This window comes from Chiloscyllium plagiosum, unplaced genomic scaffold, assembly GCF_037043375.1.
Source record: "Chiloscyllium plagiosum isolate Xiang-an unplaced genomic scaffold, Cpla_swu_hap1 HiC_scaffold_1, whole genome shotgun sequence".
In the NCBI taxonomy this organism is placed as follows: Eukaryota; Metazoa; Chordata; class Chondrichthyes; order Orectolobiformes; family Hemiscylliidae; genus Chiloscyllium; species Chiloscyllium plagiosum.
The window spans coordinates 46,673,484-46,700,409 of NW_028270139.1; the positions used below are offsets into that span (position 1 = coordinate 46,673,484).

At 42.5% G+C, this 26,926-nt stretch overlaps 1 protein-coding gene across 1 annotated transcript in view; it reads left to right on the top strand.

Moving 5' to 3' along the window:
* The window catches only part of LOC122551973 (uncharacterized), a 41,859-nt gene extending 15,706 nt beyond the window's left edge, over positions 1-26,153 (top strand). The window contains exons 6-10 of the mRNA XM_087986616.1: positions 2,883-2,959; positions 5,571-5,663; positions 18,024-18,110; positions 22,092-23,030; positions 24,898-26,153. Of these exons, the coding sequence (XP_087842742.1) occupies positions 2,883-2,959; positions 5,571-5,663; positions 18,024-18,110; positions 22,092-22,980 (1,146 nt within the window). The 3' untranslated portion in view covers positions 22,981-23,030; positions 24,898-26,153. The remainder of the gene's footprint in view (positions 1-2,882; positions 2,960-5,570; positions 5,664-18,023; positions 18,111-22,091; positions 23,031-24,897) is intronic.
* Positions 26,154-26,926: the final 773 nt, after the last annotated feature.

A 26,926-nucleotide genomic window follows, 5' to 3' on the forward strand; every position in this document is an offset into this window, starting at 1 on the left:
TAAACTACAGAAACAAACTTTTAATCCTAATTCTAATTTTGAATGCAGTCAGGAGTGGAGTAGGAGGGAAATTGTCTTGAACAGTTTAGTGTTGGGGGGGTTATTTTATCTCATCTGCCTCCATTTAATTGCTCTAGTCTATTTCCAAACAGAAACCCCAAACGGATTGGGGCAGTGACTCCATGGCTGATAGGAATGGGGATTGTACTATGAAATGCAAGTTGCCATGGTCCCAGGGCCATGATGAGCAAGAGAACTTAATGCTGGCAGAAAAATTACCAAGGAACATTTGAAGCTAAGAGGGAGATACAAGGCCCGTTGTCAGCAAGATCTAAGAACTGCTGGCCCATTGTCAGCAAGATCTAAGCACTGCTTGTAGGGCCAGAACAAGGCCTAACCAAAGGGTTTTTTTTTTAAAAAAAAAAAACCTGCCTTAGCTACTCTGCTAAATTCTGGCAGGTTTGGACTTTTAAAAGGCTTTTGGTACAGTGCCACACATTAGACTTGAGTAATGTTATCAGGCATGGAATAAAAGCAACAGTAACAATGTGGATTCAAAATTGGCTGAGAAATAGGAAATAGAGAGTGCTAGCTATTTTTTCAGACTGGAAGAAGATTTGCAGTTCCCCAGTATTGGGAACCTTCCTTTCCCCTGCACATCAGTAGTCTAGATCTTGCTGTGCAGGGGACATTTGCGAATGACCCAAATCTCAGGAAAATTTATAAACTGTGAAGGGGACAGTTTAGATCTCCAAAAGAACATGTTGGTGGAGTGGCTGGAGAGATAGCAGATGAACATTAATGCACAGAAGTGTGAGATGAGACACTTTGGTAGGAAAAACATGGTCAGATAATATTAAAAAGGTATGCATCAGTAGAGAGACTTGGTTATAAGTGTACATAAATCATTAAAAGTTGGAAGGCAGGTATAGAGCTGTTGTTAAAGCATACAGTATTCTAAGCTTCATAAATAAGAGCACAGAGTACAAATGTGGGAAGTTTTTATATTTAGTTCATCATAAGACATGAGTTAGACCTCAGATGGAGTATTGTGTACAATTCTAGGTGTCATACTATAGGAAGAAAATGAATGCTGTTGTGGTTCTGTTCGCCGAGCTGGAAGTTTTTGTTGCAAACGTTTCGTCCCCTGGCTAGGCGACATCATCAGTGCTTGGGAGCCTCCTGCGAAGTGCTTCTTTGATGTTTCCTCCGGTGTTTATAGTGGTCTGTCCCTGCCGCTTCCGGTTGTCAGTTTCAGCTGTCCGCTGTAGTGGTTGGTATATTGGGTCCATAGTTATGAAAGTAACCACCCCAACACACAAACGAAGCTGCATCAGGACACTATTCAGAAGGGCCACAACACACTGCAGTACACCAGAACTGCAAAAAGAAGAAGAGGAACACCAATACAAGGTATTCGCCAAAAACGGATACCCGCGCAACTTCATCAACAGATGCCTAAGAGAAAGACCACGGAACGAGGACATACCACAACCAAAAGGACTAGCCACACTACCATACATCAGGAGCATCTCTGAACTGACAGCCAGACTACTGTGACCCCTAGGACTCATAACGGCACACAAACCAACAGCCACGCTCAGACAACAACTCACCAGAACGAAGGACCCGATACCCAACATTAGCAAGACGAATGTAGTGTACAAAATACCATGCAAGGACTGCACTAATCACTATATAGGACAAACAGGAAGACAGCTAACAATCCGCATCCATGAACATCAACTAGCCACGAAACGACACGACCAGCTATCCTTAGTAGCCACATACGCAGACAACAAGCAACATGAATTAGACTGGGACAACACTACTATCATAGGGCAAGCCAGACAGAGAACAGCCAGGGAATTCCTAGAGGCATGGCATTCATCCACAAACTCCATCAACAAACACATCGACCTGGACCCAATATACCAACCACTACAGCGGACAGCTGAAACTGACAACCGGAAGCGGCAGGGACAGACCACTATAAACACCGGAGGAAACATCAAAGAAGCGCTTCGCAGGAGGCTCCCAAGCACTGATGATGTCGCCTAGCCAGGGGACGAAACGTTTGCAACAAAAACTTCCAGCTCGGCGAACAGAACCACAACAACGAGCACCCGAGCTACAAATCTTCGCACAAACTTAGAAAATGAATGCATTGGGGAGAGTGCAGAAGAGATTTGCAAGAATAGTTCCAGCAGTGATTTACTTCAGTTGTGAGGGTGGATCAAAAGAGGTTGGTTTTTATTTCTTTAGAGAGGAGAAGGCTAAATAAGATTTGATAGAAGTTTTCAAAATGATGTTGTCTGGACAGAGTGGATAGGGTCAAACTATTCCCTCTTACAAACTGATCAGGCATCACCGTTTTGAAGTGTTTTGCAGAAGCAAATGCCAGCTGATGAAAACCTTTCTGACATGGTGAGAAGTTAGAGTATGGAATGCATTGCCTCTAATTATGATGGATACAGGTTTAATTGAGGCATTAAAGAGGACATTGGATGCTTATTCTAATTAATAATGTGCAAAAGTATGCAGGCGATAGGACTGAATGGTCTCATCTGCACCATGTTGCCACAGCACTGATACCATCAATAGACCATAACTTCTATATTCTAAGTAGGCCACTAAATAGTCAAGGTGGGTTACCCTTCTAACTGTGCACAGAGTTATGGGTGATGGTTGGAAACCTAATGACAATGCTTCACAAATGAAAAGCCAGCCAGTGTTTATTCCTATCTGACCGGGCAGGCATTCAATTGTCAGGTAAAACTGGGGCTTTATTATTTTTTCAGAAGGAAAATGATGCTTGTGGTTTAGATTTGAACTGGATTGGTTAGATGGTAGATAAGTAATTGTGTACATTGCACTTACAGTATGCAACGAGGGCTCGTGGAGAAGTTACAGTGATGCTGAATGGATCTGCTCGTGGCGACACCTTCAGGAATAACAGGTACAGTGCTAACACTGTCAACATGATGGCATTCTTTGGAAATTACATGGTAGAAATTCATGAACTTTGATAGACATTTTCCGAATGGCCTCCACAGTTCTCCCACCAAAGTTATGGGCAGACAGTGTGAGTCCTGATCTGAAAAGAGGACTTTCACTCAAATGTGAATAAGCAATTAACCTGAAGAATGATAAGGACCAATTTTTTTCTTTTTTTTTAAATTCATCTGTGGGATGTAGACATTGGCTCACCAATATTCATTGCCTGTCCCTAGTTGCCCGTGAGAAGCTGGTGGTGAGCTGCCTTCTTGAACTGTTACAGTCCGCATGCTGCGAGTTGACCCAAAATGCTGTTAGGGAGGGAGTTCGGTGTTTTAACTCAGTGACAATGAAGAAACAACAATACATTTCCAAGTTAGGATGGTGAGTGGCATGGAGGGGAACACATAGATGGTAGTGTTTCAATGTATCTGCTGCTCTTGTCCTTCGAGATGGACGTGGTTGAGAGCTTGGAATGTACTATCTAAGGAGCTTTGAATTTCTGCAGTGCATCTTGTAGATAGTACACTGCTGCTACTGAGCATCAGTGGTGGAGGGAATGGATTTTTGTGGATGTGTTATCGATCAAGACAGCTGCTTTGTCCTGGATGGTGTGAAACTTCTTAGATGTTGTTCGAGTTGCACCCATTCAGGCAAGTGGGGAGTACTCCATCCCACTCCTGACTGATGCCTTGTAGATGGTGGACAGGCTTTGAGAAGTATCTCACCACAGTATTCCTCGCCTCTGACCTGCTCTTATGGTCACTCTGTCCATGTGGTGAGTCCATTTGATTTTCTGGTCAATGGTAGCAACAAGGATGTTGTTAGCGGGTGAATTCATTGATGATAATGATTTAATGGTGTATTTCACAGTGATGGGACCGGTTCTTATCTTTACTGCAGATCTGTTTAGATATTTCAGGTAATGGTAAGTAGATTCTTAAAATTTGAGGTAGGAGTTAAAGTGGCCTTTATCTGGAGGTACAATTTCTCAGATAGTCTTATGCAGTCAATTGTGATAAACTTCTCTTACCTTATAAACCTTTATCACTTTGGGGTACAAATGGATAGATTAGAAATAGAGAATTTGTAAGTAATCATATATATATATATATAACAAGATAACCTTTCATTTCAGATTGTGTTACAAAGGCTTTGGAAGTCTTATCACCAAAGTTGCCATCACGAATAGAAATAGTTTACTAGTTGCGTATTTCCAATGTCAGTACTACAGATTTCATTTTACCTTTTTTTTTAATCTAAAATTAGTTGGGAAATCAATTGATAACCCATCTTGAAATGTTAATTTTGAAATTAGCTTTCTTCAAGAAACTGACCCTTGCTGAACTGATCTGTTCTGGAAGTTTACACAAAAGAAATGTGGTCTCTTGGTTATTTGTCACATTAGCCAGTTTGCAGCAATGCCCAAGATTATTTGTCTTTGCACTTCAGTATTGCTACTAAATAATCTTGACATGTAATAATGTAAGTCTATTGGTATCCTGATTGGTGACCTTCCTTGCAACAAAGCAAGTCATGGTAACAACATTTTTGCCTAATTTCAGTTTTCAACAGCTCGAGACCCACTTTCCACCAGATAATTCAAAGTCAGGAAGCAAGGTTGGATAACAAATGTTGTATTAACCTTCTGTTGCTGCCACCTTCACCATCACCATAGTTACTCAAAAAATGTGAAAATCATGATGGTGCCAATCAGAAAATAATTGTCAGCAGTGGGTGTGCATGTTTGTGTGTTTTTTTTTTAAGAAAGGGGTGTTGATGAACCAGCATAAAGGTAGTTTGAGGTCAAATACGGAGTTATAATTTCCAAATGCAGTAAATATCCAATGATAAGGTTACTACACTTGAAATGGTATTTAACAGGTAATGGATGCCCTCATGGCCATTATTGATTTTCAAGAGTTGAGTAAATTATATTTAATGTTCATTGTGACACGCATATTTATTTTCTTTGGCATTATTGTAAAAGGAATTTATGGTGTATAACAGTTGTATATCAATTAATCAGTGGCTTAATTAAAACCACTGTTCAGTTGAATATCGTATTCTTATTGATTAGATTAGATTACTTTACAGTGTGGAAACAGGCCCTTCGGCCCAACAAGTCCACACCGACCCGCCGAAGCGTAACCCACCCATACCCCTACATTTACCCCTTACCTAACACTACGGACAACTTTGCATGGCCAATTCACCTGACCTGCACATCTTTGGACTGTGGGAGGAAACCGGAGCACCCGGAGGAAACCCACGCAGACACGGGGAGAACATGCAAACTCCACACAGTCAGTCGCCTGAGGCAGGAATTGAACCCGGGTCTCTGGCGCTGCGAGGCAGCAGTGCTAATCACTGTGCCACCGTGCCGCCCACATTTTTTGAGTAACTATGGTGATGGTGAAGGTGGCAGCAACAGAAGTTTAATACAACATTTGTTATCCAACCTTGCTTCCTGACTTTGAATTATCTGGTGGAAAGTGGGTCTCGAGCTGTTGAGATTACACTTATTATTTTCATTTTATTTGACTAATTATGTCTTTCTTTCCTGTCACTAGCATTTTTGCTGAAATTGAACTTGGCAAATTAGACAATGCGCGGGTTACCTTTGTTCACCTCTGGATCATGGACAATATTGATGGCCCTGATAAGTAAGTCTATTAATTTTTTTTATTGCATGCATGTAGGTTTTATTGATAATACTCCTTGCCATTTCCATTGCAGCTTAGTGGAATAGTAAACATAATTAGATTTTCAACCTTGTATCTAATTGAGAGGAACTGAATAGATTCTCCAAGTGGAGAGAGAGTCTGCTGTATTTGTGCTGTTGGACAGAGACCAGGTGGGAACATGGGCATTTAACAAAAAGGAAAAATGAAAGGAAGCTGGCAGTTGATTGCTATCATAATCCTGCTAGAGACTCAACACATCTGGATTGACAAGGGCCTGAGAACAGGTAGCCAACTTATCCCCTTGCGCAAAGAGCACACAACTTGTACTGAGATCCACAATGGAGAAGGGTAAGTCCTAGCTGGTGGCTGAGTGAGGGGGGTAGTGGGGGTTGGGAATATGCAACAAATAACATCTGACTGTTCATTTCCCTTATCTGTTTTCACTAGTCACATGAAGAGCACCCATTGCATAGTCTTATAAATGGAGTAAGTCTGTAAAGCAGAGGTAACATTCTCACCTCAGTGTCAGAAGACCAAAGGTTTGAGTCCTGACCTAAATAACTACTTAGATTGCAATTGGAATGTGGGCCTGAGTTTTACACAGAAGCAGGCTTCCCCCCCCCTACCCAGCCCCTGACTCAAAAATCACAGATGAGCTCACCTCCACTCAGCAAAGAAGTCTGCAGCTTTTGGGCCATTAAAGTCCAAGCCCAGTGATATGAGTGTTGTAGCCGAATGAAATTGCCAGCTGCCCTCCAGTGAAAGAGCACCACTTTTCAGGTAATATCTGGGGAGAGAAACACAGTTCACAATTCAGACCGATGACCTACCATCAGACGATAAGGAAAATAGAAATATCGTGGAGGTAGGGGCAAGAAGAACAAAGGGGAAAGCCCGTGATAGGGTGGAAGCTAAAGGAAATTAAATAACAAAAGACAGTAGTAATTGATATACCTATAGTAAGGAAACAAAGTTCTGAAGAAGAGTCTTGCTGGACTCAAACTTAACTCTTTTTCCCTCTCCATGGATTCTCCCAGATCTGTTGAATCTGTCCACCACTTTGTTACATTACTTTTATAAAAACATAAAGGTTATATCTAAATGAGGTGTGAATGACTATATGAAAACCTTCTGAATATAAGAGAGAAATATAATGTACAAGACCAGCCTGGTGTGGTCTCTCTACCAGTGAGTCTGCCTGATGCACATTTGTATTCAACTGTCAGGTTTATCATTTCATCCATCATACTGTCTAAGAAAAGCCAGAGAAAGTTATTAACTTTAGCATGCTGCTTGTCAGACTATTGAAAAACTCAGCAAAAGGTCCTTTTCTAGGAAAGATGTTCAGCTAATCATTTTTTTTTCCCTTGTTGAGTCAGATTTGTCAGGGGCCACTTTGACATAAAACCTGTAGTATAGGGAGGGATTTTCTCGACAGGTTGAGTCGGTTAGGCCTATACTCAGTGAAGTTTAGAATGAGGGGCAAACTTCTTGAAATATATATGATTTATGAAGGGCTTGACAGATGTGAAGAGATTGTTTTCCCCTCATGGGAAAGTCTAAGAATCAAGGGCATGACCTCAGAATAAGGATTCACTCAAATCCAACAGAGATGAGGAGCAATTTGTTTCTGAAGGTGGTGAATCTATGGAATTCTTTAATGCAGAAGATTATTGATGCTGGTTTGAAATCTATTCAAGGCTGCGATACAAAGATTTCTTATCAATAAGGTAATAAAGGTGATGGGGAAGGGCAGGAAAGTGGAGCTGAGGATTATCAGATCAGCCACTTAATGAGAGTGGATTAAATGCACCAAATGGTGTACCTTTGCTCCAACAGCTCATGATCTTATGGGTTGTTTCATTGTGTTATAGAGGAAAAGCTACAGTGGACAGGTTTCTGGCACTAAGTCTGGCTCTGTGGCTCAAAAGGAAAGGCAGGAGGAGAATAGAAGAGTGATGATGATAAGAGATTCAATGGTTAAAGGAACAGACAGGAGATTCTATGGTTGTGAACACAACTCCCAGCTGGCATGTTGCCTTCTGGGTGCTAGGGTCAGGGATGTCTCTGATCAAGTAGACAGGATTCTTAAGGGGGAGGGTGAGCAGCCAGAAGTCGTGGTACACATTGGCACCAATGAAATTGCTAGGAAAAGGGATGAGGGCCTGAAAAGTGAATAAAGTGTGTTAAGTTGGAAGCTAAAAAGCATGACGAACAGAGTGTTAATCTCAGGATTGCTACTGGTGCCATGGGCTAGTGAAGCTAGGAACAGAGCAAGTGCAGCTGAACATGTGGCTGTAGAGCTGTTGTAGGAAGGATGACTTCTCAGGTATGTGGAGAATTGGGATACCTTCTGGGGAAGGTGGGACCTGTACAAAGAGGGTGGGTTGCACCTGAACTAGAAGGCAACCAATATCCTGAGCAGGAGGTTTGCTAGAGCTCTTCAGGAGGGTTTAAACTAGTTTAGTAGTGGGGTGGGAGCCAGAGCTATGGATCAGAGGATTGGATAGCTGGTGAACTGGCAAATACGGAATCTTTTGAGGAAGGATAGACAGTTGATAGGGCAAAGTTGCGGTCTGCGTGATGGGTTGAGTTGTATCAATTTTAACACAAGAAGTGTCAGAATTAAGGGTGATGAACTTAGAGCATGGCTCAGTACTTGTAACTATGATGTTGTGGCCATTATGGAGACATCTAGTCAAGAGGAAGAAGCGAGCTTAGTTAATGTTGAGGGGAGAGACAGGCAGGTTTCTAGAGGCTCACAAGGTAGCCAGGAAGGAACTGAAGAATGGATTTAGAGCTAGAAGGGGAAATGCAAAAGCCTTGGTGGGTAGGATTAAGGAAAACTCCAAGGCATTCTACACTTGCATGAGGAACAAGAGGATAGCCAGAATGAGGGTAGGGCTGATCTGGGATAGTGGAGGGAACTTGTGCCTGGAGTCAGAGGAGGTAGGGGAGGTCCTTAATTAATACTTTGCTTCAGTATTCATGAATGAGAGGGATCTTGTCATTTGTGAGGACAGTGTGAAACAGGCTGATATGCTTGAACAGGTTGATGTTAAGAAGGAGGATGTGCTAGAAATTTTGAAAAAATATGAGGATAGATAAGTGTCCTTAGACAGACTGGATATACCCAAGGTTACTATGTGAAGAGATTGCTGTGCCTTTGGCGATGATCTTTGCAGCCTCACTGTTCACTGGAATAGTTCCAGATGATTGGAGGCAAATGTTATTCCCTTGTTCAAGAAAGAGAATAGAATTACAGTCTTAGGTCAGTGGTGGGCAACTTATTGGCGAGGATTCTGAGCGACTGGATTTATGATTATTTGGAAAAGCATAGCTTGATTAGAGATAGTCAGTCAGCATGGCTTTGTGAGGGGCAGGTCATGCCTCTCAAACCTTGATGAACTCTTTTGAGGGTGTGACAAAACACATTGAAGGTAAAGCAGTGGATGTGGTGTACATGGCTTTTAGCAAGGCATTTGATAAGGTTCCCATGTTGGTTCATTCAGAAAGTAAGGAGGCATGGGATACAGATACAACTGGCTGGCCCATAAAAGACAGGATGGTAATTGATGGAAATTATTCAGCCTGGAGATCGGTGACCACTGGTGTTCTGCAGGGATCTGTTTTGGGACCTCTGCTCTGGGATTTTTTATAAATGAGTCTGATGATTAAACAGAGGGTGGATTAGTAAGTTTGGTGGAGTTGTGGATAGCTGTTGTAGGTTGCAATGGGACGTTGACAGGATGCGGAGCTGGGCTGAAAGTGGCAGATGGAGTTCAACCTGGAAAAGTGTGAAGTGATTCATTTTGGATGGTTGAATTTGAATGCAGAACACAGGGTTAAAGGCAGGACTTCTTGGCATTGTGGAGAAACAGAGGGATCTTTGGGTCCACGTCCACAGATCCCTCAAAGTTGCCACCCAAGTTGATAGAGTTGTTAAGAAGGCATATGGTGTGTTGGATTTCATTAGCAGGGCGATTTGAGTTTCAAAGCCATGAGGTTAAGCTTCAGCCCAAAGAGCCCTGGTTAGACTACACTTGTAATATTGTGTTTAGTTCTGGTTCCCTCTGCATTGGAAGGATGTGGAAGCTTTAGAGAGGGTGCAGAGGAGATTTACCAGGATGCTGCCTGGACTGGAGGGCATGTCTTATGAAGAAAGGTTGCAGGAGCTAGGGCCTTTCTCAATGGAGCAAAGAGGGGTGAGAGGTGACTTGATAGAGGTGTACAAGATGATGAGAGGCATAGATAGAGTGGATAGCCAACGACTTGATAGCCATTTCCATCCTGGGAACTTGAGAGGTCATAATTTTATGGGGTTTGGAGGAAGGTTTAGAGGAAATGTCAGAGGTTGGTTCTTTACAGAGAGTGGTGGGTACATGGAATGCACTGCAGTGGTGGTAGTAGAGCCAAATACATTAGAAATATTTAGTCGACTCTTGGATAAGCACATGGACAATAGTAAAATGTAGGGTATGTAGGGTAGTTTGATCTTACAGTAGGTTAAAAGGTCAGCACAACAAAGGTCAGCTCAAGGGCCTGTACTGTGCTCTACCATTCTATGTTCTATTATACATTTCGTGATAACAGCTTTAGCTAAATGGATGATAAAGTCAGAAAATCCTACTCTTTTAAATCCTGAAAAGAGGTGACTAGGAGGGGAATTCAAACAGATATTTATTATAGTGAATGATGAGGAGGCAAACATCAATTTATTTCAAATTAAATCACACTATTTGGATACAGAACTGGCTCAGATGGAAGACAGACAGTAGTGGTGGAGGGTTACTTTCCAGACTGGAGGCTTGTGACCAGTGAAGTGCCACAAGGATCGGTGCTGAGTCTGTTACTTTTCGTCATTTATATAAACAATTTTGGATGTGAACATCGGAGGCATAGTTAGTAAGTTTGCAGATGATACTAAAATTGGAGATGTAGTGGGCAGCGAAGAAGGTTACCTCCGAATACAACCGGATCTTGATCAGATGGGCCAATGGGCCGAGGAGTGGCAGATGGAGTTTATTTAGATAAATGTGAGATGCTGCTTTTTGGAACAGCAAATCAGGGAAAGACTTATATACATAATGGTAAGGTCCTGGGGAGTGTTGCTGAACAGACACCTTGGAATGCAGGTTCATAGCTCCTTGAAAGTGGAGTTGCCAGTAGATAGGATAGTGAAGAAGGCATTTGGTACGCCTGCCTTTATTGAGTACAGAAGTTGGAAGGTCATGTTGCGGCTGTACATGACATTGGTTCAGCCCCTTTTGGTATATTGTGTGCAATCCTCGTCTCTGTCCTATGGGAAGGATGTTGTGAAACTTGAAAGGGTTCAGAAAAGATTTACGAGGATGTTGCCAGGGTTTGAAGATTTGAGCTATAGGGAGAGGCTGAACAGAACAAAGAAAATTTACAGCCCAGGAATAGGCCTTTCGGCCTTCTAAGCCGATCCAAATGTACTGTCTAACCTGTCCATCAATTCCTAAGCATCTGTATCCCTCTACTCCCCACCTACTCATGCATTTATCCAGACGCATCTTAAATGAATTTTCTGTGCCTGCCTCTACTACCTCTGCTGGCAACGTGTTCCAAACACCCACCACCCTCTGTGTGAAGTAAGTACTTGCCGCATGTATCTCCCTTAAACTTTCCACCTCTCACCTTGAAAGTGTGACTGGAGCTATTTTCCCTGGAGCATTAGAGGGTTGGGGTGATTTTATAAAGGTTTATAAAATCATGAGGGGCATGGATAGGGTAAATAGACAAGGTCTTTTCCCTGGGATGGGGAAGTGCAGAACTCTAGGACATAGGTTTAGGGTGATAGTGGAAAGATATAAAAAGGACTTAAGAGGCAACTTTTTTTATGCAGAAGGTGGTGTTTGTGCAGAATTTAAATAACACCTGGGTGGATATATGAATAGAAAGGGTTTAGAGGGATATGGGCCAAGTGTTGGCAAATTGGACTGGATTCGTTTAGGATATCTGGTCAGCATGGACGAGCTGGGCCGAAAGGTCTGTTTCTGTGCTGTACATCTCTATGATTATGACTTTACGACACTGTCAGAATGGAGAACATATGTGAGACTAGTAATGACAGTTTGTGGTGTCAGAAAATTATTCCTCTCAATGTTTAAATGATAGAATGAAGTTGTAGGTAGAACAGTAAATGCAAAATAAAATCCCCTCACTATCTATGATCTAGGTTAAAGGTGCAACAGCAAACAATTTGTTGTTACTTGATCAGATAATCTCTCTCATCTATTGTCACACAGCATAGGAATGGGCCCCGCAACCCACCATGTCTATGCCGACCAGCTAATAGGAAATGACACTAATCCTATTTAATTGCACTTGTTCTATGGCCTATTGTGCCCTCCCATTGTAAGTGCTCATCCAGATTCTTTTTATTTGAATATTGTTATTGAAAAAGGTTTCATTACAAAATTAGAAAGTTATAAAATATAGCATCATAACATCAAAAACAAAAATAAACAATAAACCAAATACTATACCACTCTACATAAGAAATTGAAACTACACTTGTTGCACTGAGCGGCGTTACTAATTTATTTATTGATTTGCTATAAGACCATTGCTCTCAACCTTCGAGAGCGTCAATTATTGAATTCACATTTGTATGAAATTCTTCCTCTTGGGCATTCGGTTTTATCGGTCCAGACCATCATGCCTAGACACAAGTCCTAATCAAAATGGCAGACAGATCTAATTCCAAATAATTCAATAAGGGCTGCCACATCTTATACAAGTTGTCAATTTTCTGGTGCACCATATTTGTAAGAAAGTCTAAAGGAATATGTTCCATAATTAACTTATGCCACCCCTACAGCTCTGGTGACCTCTCAGGCAGCCAACACATCAGAATGTTTTTCCTTGCACAAAAAGTAAGAACGCTAAAAAGCTTTTTCCCACTTATGTCTAAGGGAGGTAAATTTGACAAATCCATGAGCAAAGAGACTGAGTCCACCTTGACTTCGGTCCCCAAGACCCCCTCTATTACTCCTGCCACAGTGCTCCAATATGCACAGAGCCTGTGGTAGGACCACAGGTAATAAGTGAGGCTTACCATATTTATTTTACATTTGGGGCATATTGAAGATGTTCCCTCTATAAGTTTTGCAAGACTATCTGGGGCCAGATGAGCTTTATGAAGAATCTTTAACTGCGTACCATGGGTCCTCTTACATACCAAAATCCTCCTCGCATTCTCACAAATGTCCTCCCATGTTTGTGAAGTGATCACAACTCCTAACTCGCTCTATCCCAGACCTCATGTAGATGCTCAATGTCACCCCAGGAACAACCCCCCCCCCCCCCCCCCCCAAACAAATGATAGCGAGTGCTTACTGAAAGAGTGCTGTTAGCCTGAAGCACCCTTGTTTCCATTTCCGATCTATAACACTCAAGAGTATGATCTCCTTTCGGATAAAATCTCTAATCTGAATGAAACCGATGAGGTCCATACTCGACAATCCATATTTCCAAGTTATTTGATCAAATGACATCAATGTTTAATCCTCAAGTAGATCACCCAAACGAGATTCCCCCTTCCACCCAAAGTTTAAACCTGGAATCCGTTGTCCCTGGATGGAAACCTGGCATTCCAACTATGGGATAAGAAAAGATATTTTAGGCATATTACCCTTCATCTTCTCATTGCCCTCTGTGCTTTGACCATGTTAGTAACTATTGGATTATGGCAATGTTCCACAACTATCCTTATTTTGTCTAATAACAACAGGTTGATAAGAGAGCACTTTGTCTAGGAGGCCTCAATGTCTAACCATGTCGTGCCAAGTCCACACAGACCCAGTCACTTACAAAAGATAGGCGGGAGCTCAGTTGATATCTTGTAATATCTGTGAGGTCCATTCCCAGTTTCACAAGTTTAATAAAGCGCCACTTATAACGCCAAATAAAAGAACTAAACCGGCCGTTCAATTTCTGAAATGTTTGCCTAGGAAAGAGCAAAGGAAGCATCCACAAAGGGTGCAGTAAGTGAGGGAGAACATTCATTTTGGTTAGAGGGACTCGACCCAACTATGATATTGGAAGGGCCCCCGATCTTTGAATGTCTTGTTTAATCTTGTCAAACAAATGAACAAAATTAGTCTTGAATAACTGATCAAAGCTAGGATCAAAACAGAGAGGCCCAAGTAAAGACAACCTCCCTGTGCCCACTTAAAGGGGAACCCACCTTCCATGTCAGGTATTCCCCTAAATCGCCCCCCCAATAGGCATAGCCTCTGACTTTGAAAAATTGATCTTGTAACCTGAGAAAGAACTAAACGAATTAATACACCATATCAAACAGTGTACCGAAACTGATGGGGTCAAAAAAAGTAAGAACATCATCCACATTTAGTGTAATCTTATGCACCTTCAGCCCCCACCTTTGGAGCAGCTATACTAGTGCTCCCCCGAATGGTAGTTGAGCCGTTGGTGGAGGCCAACATGAAAACCAAAGGTGAAAGGGGACAGCCTTGCCAACTGTCCCACCAATGTTAAAATTATCAGACCTTATACCATTGGTGAGAACCGCCTCCAGAGGATCACTGTAAAGGACCTTTACCCATCTAGAAAACACTTCACACAGGCCAAACCGCTCCAGGGTATAAAAAAGATATGGCCATTCCACCCAGTCAAATGCTTTCTCCACATCCAAAGAGACAAACAATCCTTGAACCAATTGCTGCTGGCACACTTGAATCATGTTAAGCAACCTCCTAACATTATTAGAGGATCTGTGACCTTTTATAAAGCCTGTCTGATCTTCTTTAACAATGGAGAGCAACACCCCTTCCAACCTCAATGCCAAAGTCTTAGATAAATTTTATAATCAGAATTTAAGAGCGAGATTGGTCAATAAGAAGCACAGTCCTCCGGGGCCTTAGCTTTCTTGAGGATAAGAGAGATATTAGCCTCTCTCAAGGATGGCAGGAGGCAATCACGACTGTATGAAGAGTTCTATGGTCTAGCATTGGCCTTGACAGTATGTTTAAAAATTCTTTACAAAACTCACTGGGAAGACCATCAATGCCTGGCACCTTTCCACTTTGAAGTTGCCTCACCGCCTCCTGTATCTCTTGTGCTGTTAATGGAGCACTGAGAAGAGAAGCCTGCTCAGCAGACACCCCAGGAAGATCCAAGTTCCTAAATAAAAGATTCCATTTTATCCTGTCTATCCTCACAACATTCAGACCCATTGCAGTTCAGAACACAACCTCTGAAACGCCACATTGATCTTTTTAGCAATATAAGTAAGAGTCCCATTCCCTTCCCTAATAGAAGGAATAGATTCGGAGGTATTCTTCTTCCTAACTAGATATGCCAATTATTTACACGACCTATCACCATGCTCAAACAACCTTTGCTTCGCAAGGGAAAGTTCCTTCTTGGCTGTATGTGTAAGCATGGAGTTTAAGGTGGATCGTAGGGCTGTGATCTGTTGCAGCTTCATCACTGACAGTCTGCTGTAATATGGCCGTCTCAGCTGCCTTCAATCATACCTCGAGCAGCCGCTGCTGCTCTCCATTCCGTTGCTTCTGACTGGCCAAGTATGAGATAATTATCCCTCTAGCATAGGCCTTAGCAAGCTCCCAAAGAATGGACGGGTCACCAGCTATACCTGAGTTGGTGACCAAAAATGCTTCAAATTCCTTAGAAGTGTTCCATGAACTTGCTGTCCTTGAGGATGAAGGGATCCGTTTGCCAGTACTCTTTGCCACTTCATTTGCATTATTCTTAATCTCGACGACTAAATATAGTGCTGCATGCCCAGAGATGGTAATATTCCCAGTTGAACAAGGTACCACCAAATCTCGAAGAGCCACAGGAATTAGGAAAAAAACAATCCTTGTATGGCACTTATAAGGATTGGATAAGAACATAAAGTTTTCTGCCTGTAGGGTGGAGACATCTTCAAACGTCTACCAACCCCAGTTCCACACATAGATCACCCAACTGTTTAGATTGTGCAGAAAGCTTTGGGGGGCCTTTGGGCATTCTATCCAGCACAGGATCCATAAGGTAATTAAAGTCCCTCCCTATAATAATATGCCGCGACATAAAGGCCACCAGCTTAGTGCATCATTCAGAAATGTAAGGGGTTGGGCTGAGGACAACAGCATTCAAAATACCATATTCCTCATCGTGTTAGGGCCTTAAGGGTAACAAACTGACCATATTCATCTTTAACACAATCTACTAAATTAAATGGAAGATTCTTCTGGATGAGTATAGCCATCCCCCTGCTCCTAGTATGAAAGGACAAGAAAAATACCTGATCAAACTCATCCTGCTGTAACATCAAGTGTTCCTTGTCATTAAGGTGGGTCTCCTGCAACAGGACAACATCTACATCTCTTTTTTTAAGACTCGACAACATCTTTTTCCTTTTAACTGGCGAATGGATCCTTCTAATATTCCAGGTGCACCATTTAAGAACACTGTTAGCAATAATCCTTTACAACCATCTTTGACCTGCTGAGAGGAAGAATTTGACTTACAGAATGCAGGACATATTCAAAAGAAGGCATCTTGGAGTCGATTTATGAAAAACCAAAGCACTAAACTAACTACAAAACACAAAAGGCACTTAATGGGGGACTCTATCCCCTGGCGATGGAGAGCGCTTACTCATCTCCATTACCCTATCCAGATTGAGCCACACCCCAGACCCAAGCAATAAAAGGAAACAGACAAAATAATGAGCCTCTGCCCACCCCCAACTATACATCAACATCAATCCTAATCAGCGAGCAAAACAAACACCTGAACAGCAGTTTCTTTAAGAAAAGGGTAACATCACAAGAAAGATAGCAAGAGAAATTAAAAAATCAAACATTAGTGTCCAAGTCTATAACTCCATCCAAATATTTTAAGGTGACCAAAATACTTTTTATTTGTTTGGAGGAGTCAAATGACTGCACCATCTCCTTGTGAGTAATACAAAGCACTACTGGGTATCTCTTTGAATATTGAATACCAAGGTCCCTTAATTATGTCTTGACTTCATCAAACGATTTCCTTTTATGGATCACCATTGCAGAAAAGTCCTGGAAGGACATTATCTTAGTTCCCTGATAAGTAAGGGCCTGTGGATCTTTCCCCATCCTTCTAGAAGATTCCAGGACTCTTTGCTTGTCCCTGTAGCTTTGAAAATGTACCAGGACCGGGCAGGGCACTGCAACCCATTGAGCTCTGTTAACCTTCATCCGGTCCACCTCGGCACCCCAGCCAAAAAACTGTGGCAGCCAGTCTTCAAAAACGCTTGCTAGCTGTCCACTTTCCCTTCCCTCCAGCAGCCCAACCACCCAGATGTTTTTCCTCCTACCTCGATTTTCCAGATCATCGACCTGTTCAGTCAAGGCCTGGGCCTGGTTCCACCCTGTCGAGGACTCTATCTCAGTCTCCTACGCCGCAGTCCACCGCTCGACCTCTTCAACATGCTTCCCGAGCCCATCCAATCCTTCTCATGCTTTTGTAGCATGACCAAAATTGGCTCCAGCCGAGAATGATTGTCTTCCATCAACTCCTTGATCATCCCTTGGATTGTCACGCATTCTCCAGCGACGTTCTGCTCGGCAGGTACCTTTTCTAGGCTGCCGAGGGAACTGCAGCTACAGTCACGGCTGAAGGCAAACTGGTGCCTTCAGTGAGTGCCCCGTGTGTTGGAGCTTGGCTTATGCTTTCCTTTCGTCATCCTTGCTCACACAAAAAGGAATTACAGTAGGACCTTGACTATCTGAACAGCGCACATCTGAATCCCAGAACATCCGAACAAGATTCTAAGACCCTGCAAAAATGACACCAGGCAACCTAGCATTCAGCTATCAGCTAAACAGCATTTTGACGCACTGGTGAATAACTGGGGTAAAAATATCACTACTGCTCGGCTGGGATGCTCAGCAAGGCAGATCTACTCAGATCGCCGCCATCTTGGATCCCCCCTGCTCATCCAGATTCTTAAATGTTGCGAGCATACCTGCCTCCACCACCCTCTCGGGCAACACGTTCCATATTTTTATCACCCTCTGGGTGCAAAAATACTCCTCACCTTAACTTTATACCCTCTGGTCTTAGACACTTATGAAACATTTTATATTTTCCCATGAAGCAAAAAGAGATATCGTTAACTCAAAATATTGACTCCATTTCTCTCTCCTCAGATGATACCAATTTTGCTGAGTATTTCCAACACTTTTTACTTCAGGTAGCCCTGATAAGTACTTATTTTTAAGTTCATGAGGCCATCTGTTTGAGTAATTAAAATTCATTTTGGGGAATTATATTGAACATCAACTATATTTTGATTTTCAGAGAATCCTGTGATGTCGGCAGTGTTGCAGTATTGGAAAGCATTCTAAAGGAGAAAAATATCAGCTACTCTTGCAAAGATAATTACAAGTATGTACGATATCTGATTCATATTTAACCATTGAAATATTTAGAAAGTTGGTGACCTTTGTCACTTTCTTTTATGTAGTATTTAAGTGTTTTAAGATAATTTTCATCCTTGCTCTTCCACACTCTGAACATGCTGTTGTCTCTACACCCTCACTCAAATTATTCTCTCCTTCTCCAATGTCCTTTAAATCTATAGCCACAAAACCAATCAAAATGACATGTGGAATGTCAGACTTTGTTTCAAAGGAGAGGATGTTATGTGTCAGTTTTATGGAGCCTTGCCAAGGCCCCATAGCAATAATGCATTTGATTTGGTTACTGAATGTAGGAAAGATGCATTAACCCGAGACGGGTGATTGGTACAAATTCATCACAACAATACCAGGCTTTAATTATAATGTCAGGTTGCATAGACTTGGCTTGAGTTTAAACTTTTGGGGGTGAGGGGTGGGGGGGGGGGGGGGGGGCGCGGTGGTGGTGATCTAATTAAGTTATTAATAACGATCATAGGAGTGGATAGGGTAGGTAGAGAGAAATTATTTTCTCTGGTGAGGGAATCAATAAATGGAGTGGAGATTTCTCAGTGTCGTGGTACTGGACTTGGAGACTTGAAGGAGGCCGGGAAGTAAGGGAAAATTGTGTGTCAAGGCTGTACCCTGATGCAGTCTACTACTGGAGAAGGACGGCAAATGGAGTGGCTGTCCACTCCATGGAGAAGGCACCCAGTTTGATTGGTTGATGCCTGTAATAAGGGCAATTCTGCAGCCTCATCAGCATTTTGCATTCTGCAGGGCTCCTGACCATCACATTCAGAAGCTACCAGGTTGCTGGAGGGAGTCCCCCCCGACCCCCCAACCCCCCACCGTGGGTTGAGACCATGAGAGTCAGAGTGCCTTTGCCCCAGTGATGGGGCTGTCGAGGGGGAGGCGGTATATCCACGGCACAAAGGTTTCATTCCGTGGCATTTGATCTCCACTCTGAGAGGCTACTGGCTTCAAACATTATCACATTTTATGATGCTTCGTGCCTCCAACAGAGCTGGCCTTTGGATGAGGTTGGCAGTACTGGGAGCCCGTGAAGGATGACATGCTTAGAGGTAGCCTCACTGCTGGCAAGTGCAGGCTTGTGATCACCATTTGGAAGCATGCAGTAAAATCCATGGGTTAGGGAGGCTAACCTTAAAACTCAGTCTGGTCATTTTAAAGTGATATCTGGAGATACTTTCGCATGTAATGAACATTACAAATCTGGAACTTTTTTTCAGTTATCCCCCTTCACCAAAGGCAGACTGTAGAAATTTTTCCAATTAACTTTGCTAGATACTTGTTGGGTAAGGATGATTAACAATGTACAGCAAAGATACAGCAATGGAGTTAAGCTCCAAATCAATTGTGATCTGATTGAACAGGCTTCAGGGTCTGAGTGACTAACTCTTATTCCATGTTTCCATATCCTTACGTTTCACCACTTATCCCCAATACCCATTGCCTTCTACGGTGTACAAACTTTGTGGGTGGCATGGTGGCACAGTGATTAGCACTGCTGCCTCACAGCGCAGAGACCCGAGTTCAATTCCCGCCTCAGGCAACTGACTGTGTGCAGTTTGCACATTCTCCCTGTGTCTGCGTGGGTTTCCTCTGGGTCCTCCCACAGTCCAAAAATGTGCAGATTAGGTGAATTGGCCATGCTAAATTGCCTGTAGCGTTAGGGGTAAATGTAGGGGAATGGGTCTGGGTGGGTTGCGCTTCAGCGGGTCGGTGTGGACTTGTTGGGCAAAAGGGCCTGTTTCCACACTGTAAGTAATCTTAAAAGAAAATTCAAGACCGGCATCGTTGTTCCCTGAATCACTTCATTTTCTATCTGATTCTTTCAGAACCTGGCAATGTCCATTTATTCATGTGCACTGAGCCTTTCACTGGGAAATGGATATATTATCATTGATAATTCCAGGCTAATACATCTCACAACGCTGCTATGATATGTATTCTTCAAAATTCTCAAACTTCATCTGTACCAGTATTCACAGATTACGCACATCAGTGAAGACAACAGAGAGTATCTCCAATAGCTCACTGTTTCCCCATTTCTATGTTGACATCATGCACTCCAATTCCGAAGGATCAGACTGATGCCAGTCATAAATCCAAATAAAAAGAAATTTCTGCTCCTTCTATGGCAGTGGCTCAGTGGTTAGTACTGTTGCCTCATAGTGCCAGGGTCCTGGGTTCAATTCCAGAGTTTGTACGTTCTCCCCATATCTGCAAGGGTTTCCTCCCATTGTCCAGACATGTGTAGGTTAGGTGGCTTAGCCATGCTAAGTTAGCCATAGCGTCCAGCAATGTGCAGACTAAGTGGGTTAGCCATGGGAAATGTAGGATTACAGAGATATGGTTGGTCTGTGTGGGATGCTCTTTGGAAGGTCAGGGTGGACTCAATGGGCCAAATGGCTTGCTTCCACACTGTATCGATTCAATATTTCCAATACAATTCCATTTCTTAGAAACTTGATCTAACATTATATCACATTGTCTGGAGGGTAATTTTTTTCTATCAGTTTTACAGCGTGAGTCACTGATGGTGAGGATGGTTCTTTTCCCTGTTGCCACAGAGTGATCAATGTCTGTTATATTAATCCTTGAAAGACAAAGTCGGTTTCATTTAAAATGATCGATTATTTATTATCATATTATGGACATGACCTCTCCTAGAAATGATGAACATGCCACTGTTTTCATTTTTGACTCCTCAGTTCATAGGCGAGGAATTGTGTACCAATTTATTCCAGTTCTGAAACTTATGAGAAACTGTGACATGAAACCATTCAGAAATTTGGTGTCCAAATATGTGCAGATGATATTTGGTCAGCTTTTTGGATAGGTCGTATTAGTGAATGTACAAAGTTGACCATCTGTTTACAATTGATAACTTACCACAAGACAAGTAGTGTTTACAGCACAGAGGGAGACCATTCAGCTGGTTATGTCAGCACTGGTCAACACAGGTCTGACTGCATTGATCCCAATTTCCAGCTTTTCACCCATTGTCCTGGAGGCAATAATGACTGATTACATAAATACTGATGAAATGTTACAGCAGTTTTTGACTCAACTATCCTTTCAGGCAGAGTTCCAGGCTCCCACCACCGTCTGTGTGACAAGGTTCTCCCCAAACCTCCCTTCACTTCCTCACTCTTACCTTAAAGCAATGCTCTCCTGGTACTTGAACCCTCTACTCATGGAAAAGTGCCTTCCTATCCATGCCCTTCATAATCTTATACTCCGATATCAGGTTCCTGTCAACATGTTCCACTCCAAGGAAAACATTCCTAGTCTACCCAGTCTTTCCTCATAGCACAGGGTCTCAAGTTGAGGCAGCATCCTGGTAGATCTCCTCTGTACCCTGTCTACCACAACCATGAGTTGAATTCAAATTTGGCCAAGTGCAGGGACCTGAACCTGTGCCCATCTGGATCTGGGTGACATCACCACAATGCTACCATCTCCTCCAAAACTGATACAAATTGAAGTTGCAGTTTTTTTTAAATTAAAACTTCAGCCTGGACAAACAGCAGCTATTACTGTTAGCACATATATATAGAGCCTGAAATTTCTGTTTGATTCTGTGTGGACCTGAGAGGGACTGGAGAATAGAACAAACCCTGATTGCGCCATCATTTCTGTTGAGGGCCAGGGGCAATCCTTCTGCCACTAAACATCTGGCCTAAGATCAAACGGCAGTAATTGGGTGTGTTTCTGGATGTCACCTGGAAATGTTCTGCCACAAACATCATTTTAAAAGCTATTAGATAGATAGAAATTTATTGTCACTTGCTTTTGTGAAAATACTGTAAAAAGTGTGTCAGGCACCAGAAAATTGGTGCCATTTAATTACGTGAAGTATGTTTATTTTTTAAAAATCTAAGACAATGTCAAGACTATCATATTTTGTTCATTCTATGGTCTCTTGGTTTCACAAATCAAGCGCTGCCGAAGGCCAAGGCCTATCCGACTGTCGAGGACTGGGATCCTGTCAAACCAACCAAACTCTAGGCCTTGCTGATACTTCAGAAGATGGGGTCCCACCAAGACCACCAAAGACTGGGGGCCCAACACGACCACCGAAGGCTGGGGACCGGCTAAAGCCACCTAAGACTGTCAGCTCATCGACACCGCCAAAGACCAGGGATCAGCCAAATCTGCCAAAGACCAGAGACCCATCTAAACCTCCAAAGAGTGGGGGCCCGCTGAAACCGCCAAAGACCAGGGATCAGCCAAAACTGCCAAAGAGAAAGAGACCACAAAGACCAGGGACGGTCCACGTCAACCGAAGGCCCGGGACGGTCCACGTCAACCGAAGGCCCGGGACGGTCCACGTCAACCGAAGGCCCGGGACGGTCCACGTCAACCGAAGGCCCGGGACGGTCCACGTCAACCGAAGGCCCGGGACGGTCCACGTCAACCGAAGGCCCGGGACGGTCCACGTCAACCGAAGGCCCGGGACGGTCCACGTCAACCGAAGGCCCGGGACGGTCCACGTCAACCGAAGGCCCGGGGCGGTCCACGTCAACCGAAGGCCCGGGGCGGTCCACGTCAACCGAAGGCCCGGGGCGGTCCACGTCAACCGAAGGCCAGGGGCGGTCCACGTCAACCGAAGGCCAGGGGCGGTCCACGGCAACCGAAGGCTAGGGGCGGGCCACGTCAACCGAAGACTAAGGTCTATCCATATTGACCACAATTGGGAGACTGGGGATGGAGGCCTGCCACAACCATGGGGGAGCAGGAGCTCGCTGAAGCCACTGAAGACCAGGCACCCGCTGAAATTGTGGAAGACTGAGAGCCTGCTGAAACTGCCAATGATGTGGGCCCATTGAAACTGCCACACCTCAGCTGCAGAACAAAGAAAGTAAACTTGTTGCAAAAGGTGAAATTAAGAAATGATTATAAGATGAAAAAATAAAAAGGACACAGCCGGTCAGCCAAAAGGGAGTAGATAGACCAAGATTCCAAACACTACCTAACCTGCCATCTCCACCATCTTGCTATTTTAAGAGAAATGGTATGCCTGGCTAATCTTTGATTACAATCATATTATAATTGGCAATTATGACATGGCTGACCCTCTCTGCAACTATTTTATATCCATTTCATAATAAATGGTGGGTATAAAATATTAGAGGTTCTAAGCAATCTCGAAATAAATCAAGGGAAGGAACTAACTATATTGATTAGTAAATGACAATGATCAAAATCATGATATTAAAGCTAAACAATTCCCCTGGTTTTGATGTTTCCTTCCCAGTTATTAACAGAAGTAGATGAGGAAATTTTTGATTAAGTAGTTGTAATCTTCCAAGCCACACCAATTTAAGAATTATCTCCAGATATTGTGCAATTTGGAAAAGAAGAACAAAAAATTTGGGAAAATTATCTGAACAAAGTTCATGGCTTGAAATTACAGTGGGAAAGTTAACTCTGACAAATTTAGTTTAAATGCTTAAAGAGTAACTCAGATGGTAAATCTAACAGCGTCTAAGGATGTTATTTCGATAAACATGAGGGGGCATTTAACAACATTATGCATTAGGGACTGTTAACAAAAGTGAGACAGAATCAATTAAAGACTATTTGTTTCAGAGGTTGAAGATAGCAAGTACATGTGAGTATGTATTCACATTGGTAGAATGTATCTAACAGTGCCCTTTGATAAATGGCCTGCCTCAACTTTGCTCATATTTAGAAATGTTTTGAATGAAGGAATAGAGAGCTGTTTCTCACTAGTTTACTGCTGACACTAAGTTAGATGATGCAACATATAGTGTGTAGGTTGAGGTTGATAGTTGCAAAGGGACATCAGTTGATTCAGCGAGTAGGCAAAACTGTGAAAGATGGTGTTCAATGTGGAAAAAAGACTGAGGTCATCCACTTTGGAACTAAGGAGTGGAGATCAAATTATTTTTTAAACAATGAGACTGGATTTAAGCAGAGATTCTTAGGCTGGGATTTTCTTCCTGAAGGCAAATTTTGCAAAACAGACCTTTTCCTGCTGTTCTGATCTCCCATCCTGCTTGGTAGTATCCATCCCATAATCTTCACAGCAGAGTGGTGGGACCAGGCTAGATTTGAGGTCACTACTTTCTGAAGCAGATCCTTGGGAGGAACGGAGGTGGCAGTTTCCAATGTGGACAGTTAAATGGCCCGTCTCCACTCACTGGAACTTTGGCTCAGTTTGGAACATGAACATTAAGTACCCTTGCCTTTACCCTTCACTTGCCCCACTCACCAGGCCCATTCATATCCCTCCCAATACCTCGTAATCTACCCCCCATGTCATCTTCACACTCAGTCATTCGTAACCACTTTGGATAGAACTCATGGGATGTAGAACAGGAATATTGTAAAGCATGGTGTCCCACAGATATCATTGCTTAGTTCTCTTAAAGGCATGTGCTTGCCTGATCATCGATGCATGCAATATCACAATGGTGGCAAAGTTAATAATGCATTCTTCATAAGATTTTTCACTGTTGTTTATAACAACTATCTTGCATCAACATTGTCTGTATTCACTTTTTCTAATATTGAAGTGACAGAATGTATTGAGAGTAAAGTACTAAATTGTGAATTCTGCACTGCGATTAATGCTAAACACCTGAATTACAAAACGTCCTCATTTACTACTCAAGGGGCTGTTCCTGTTTAGATGAAAATGTGAAACTTGATGTATGGGTTTTGAGCTATGTTCATTTATTTTAAAGTTTTTAAAAAAACTTTTGTTGTTTTCTTGACAGGGCTGCTAAAATGCTGCAGTGTATGGACAAGTTGGATCATCCATCCTGCAAATTAGGTGAAAAGCCAATTGCATGACTGGCCGACCTGCTTAAGCTACTCTCATGGAATTTCTAAAGCTTCCTGCTTCTATATAGACAGACAATCAATTAAAATGATGCTAATATATAAAGCAAGCTCCAGTATACAGTGTAGTGTGATTACCTGTATTAATTTGATTAGAAATTAAGGTGCAACCCTGTGAAGAAATAATGTACATTTAACAATAAAAAAGGATCAGTGAAATTTTAACAAGGAAAATAAACTGAAGAATCCTGCAATTATTTAACATTTAGGGCCAGTAATCTGGTTCAGAAAGCTCATTGCACTGACTCAAATTGGCACCATTTCTCCATGTGTAAGGTGTAAAAATCTAAGGCCTACCACATGCCTGATTTTGGGGCCTTAACGTTTGGTTTTGCTATTTGCTCAAGGGATGTGAGCATCACTGGCTGGGCCAGCATTTATTGTCAATCTCTAACTACACTGGACAAGGTGCTGCTGAGCTATGTTTTTGAACTTCTACAGTGCATATGGTGTAGGAACAGCCACAGTAAGCTGTTAGGGAGTAAGTTCCAGGATTTTGGCCAGTGACAGTGAAAGAACAGCTGTGTGTTTCTATGTCACGATCTGGAGTGGTTTGGAGGAGAAATTGCTGACCTTGTCCTTCAAGGTGATAATATTTTCCAAATCCACAATGTAAGAAACAAAGCTCACTCACTTCAATAATTTCAGTCCGAGACAAGATCTGAAGCAATCAGTATGTTTATTATACACTTGCAAGCGTGGTGCCTGGAATAGCAAGTACATATCTTATATAGGATTTACTACTCCAAACCCAGTGCCCATTACTATTGTTTATCTCTTGCCTTATCCAGCCTTGTGCATAACAAAGTACAAGTTTTACTCGGCCATTTCACCACATCCTGCTGTGGTCCATTGTTAAGTATATCCTCCTTCACTGCCATCTGTTTCCCTTACTTGTGACATTTCCTCCCATTTCTCAGCCATATGAATGACCTTTTCTTTGGGGTTTGTTTTTTTGTTTTTGCATAAGTGGGAAACAGATGCTTATAACTACTGTTTGTACAAGCATATCTGGCTTAACCTACATCCTCACAGCACCTTATCTATTTTTCTGTAACATCTTCCATTGTTTGCAGGCACGTTTCATTCTTGTATACACATTTTAACTGATATAAAAACAATTATATATTTACTTCACATAGTTTTTATTCTTGTTGACTCAGCTCTTGGTTGAAACAATTATTCACTGGTGTGAGTTCATTTACCTTGCTTAAGTAATTATGATTGCAGAAGTAACACTACTTTACCTATATCTCCCACACAACCCCTATGGAAGAAGCACTAGCAAGTTACTGTAGTAAATGTGTAGATAATATGCAGTGCTGCAATTGTGTATCGCTGGGGAAGCAAATGCATGTTGAGGGCAATGGGTGGACCAAACAGGTTGCTTTGTCTTTGATATTGTTGAATTTCATGGAGTTACACCATCCAGGCGTGTGGGGAGTATTCTATCCCACTCCTTGTTTGTGCCTTGTAGGTGGTGGACAGCAGACTCAGGAGTCAACATTAGAGTAGTGCTGGAAAAGCACAGCAGGTCAGGCAGCATCTGAGGAGCAGGGACATCGACATTTCGGGCAAAAATCCTTCATCAGTTACTCGCCACAGTATTCCTAGCCTCTGACCTGCTCTTGTAGACAAAGTAATAATATAGCTAGTTCAGTTCAGTTTCTGGTCAATGGTAACCCCCCTGGCTGTTGATAGTAGTGTTATTCAATTATGGTAATACCATTCAATGTCAAGAGACATGGTTAGATTCTCACTTTCCATTTGTTAGCCAAGCTGCGAAGTTAACTTTATTAATATTGAAACAGACCACTTTAGAATCTGGTGGAGTCATAAATAGTGTTGGGCATTATAGAATCATCGATGAACATGCCCACTTCTTATCTTACAATGGAGGGAAGG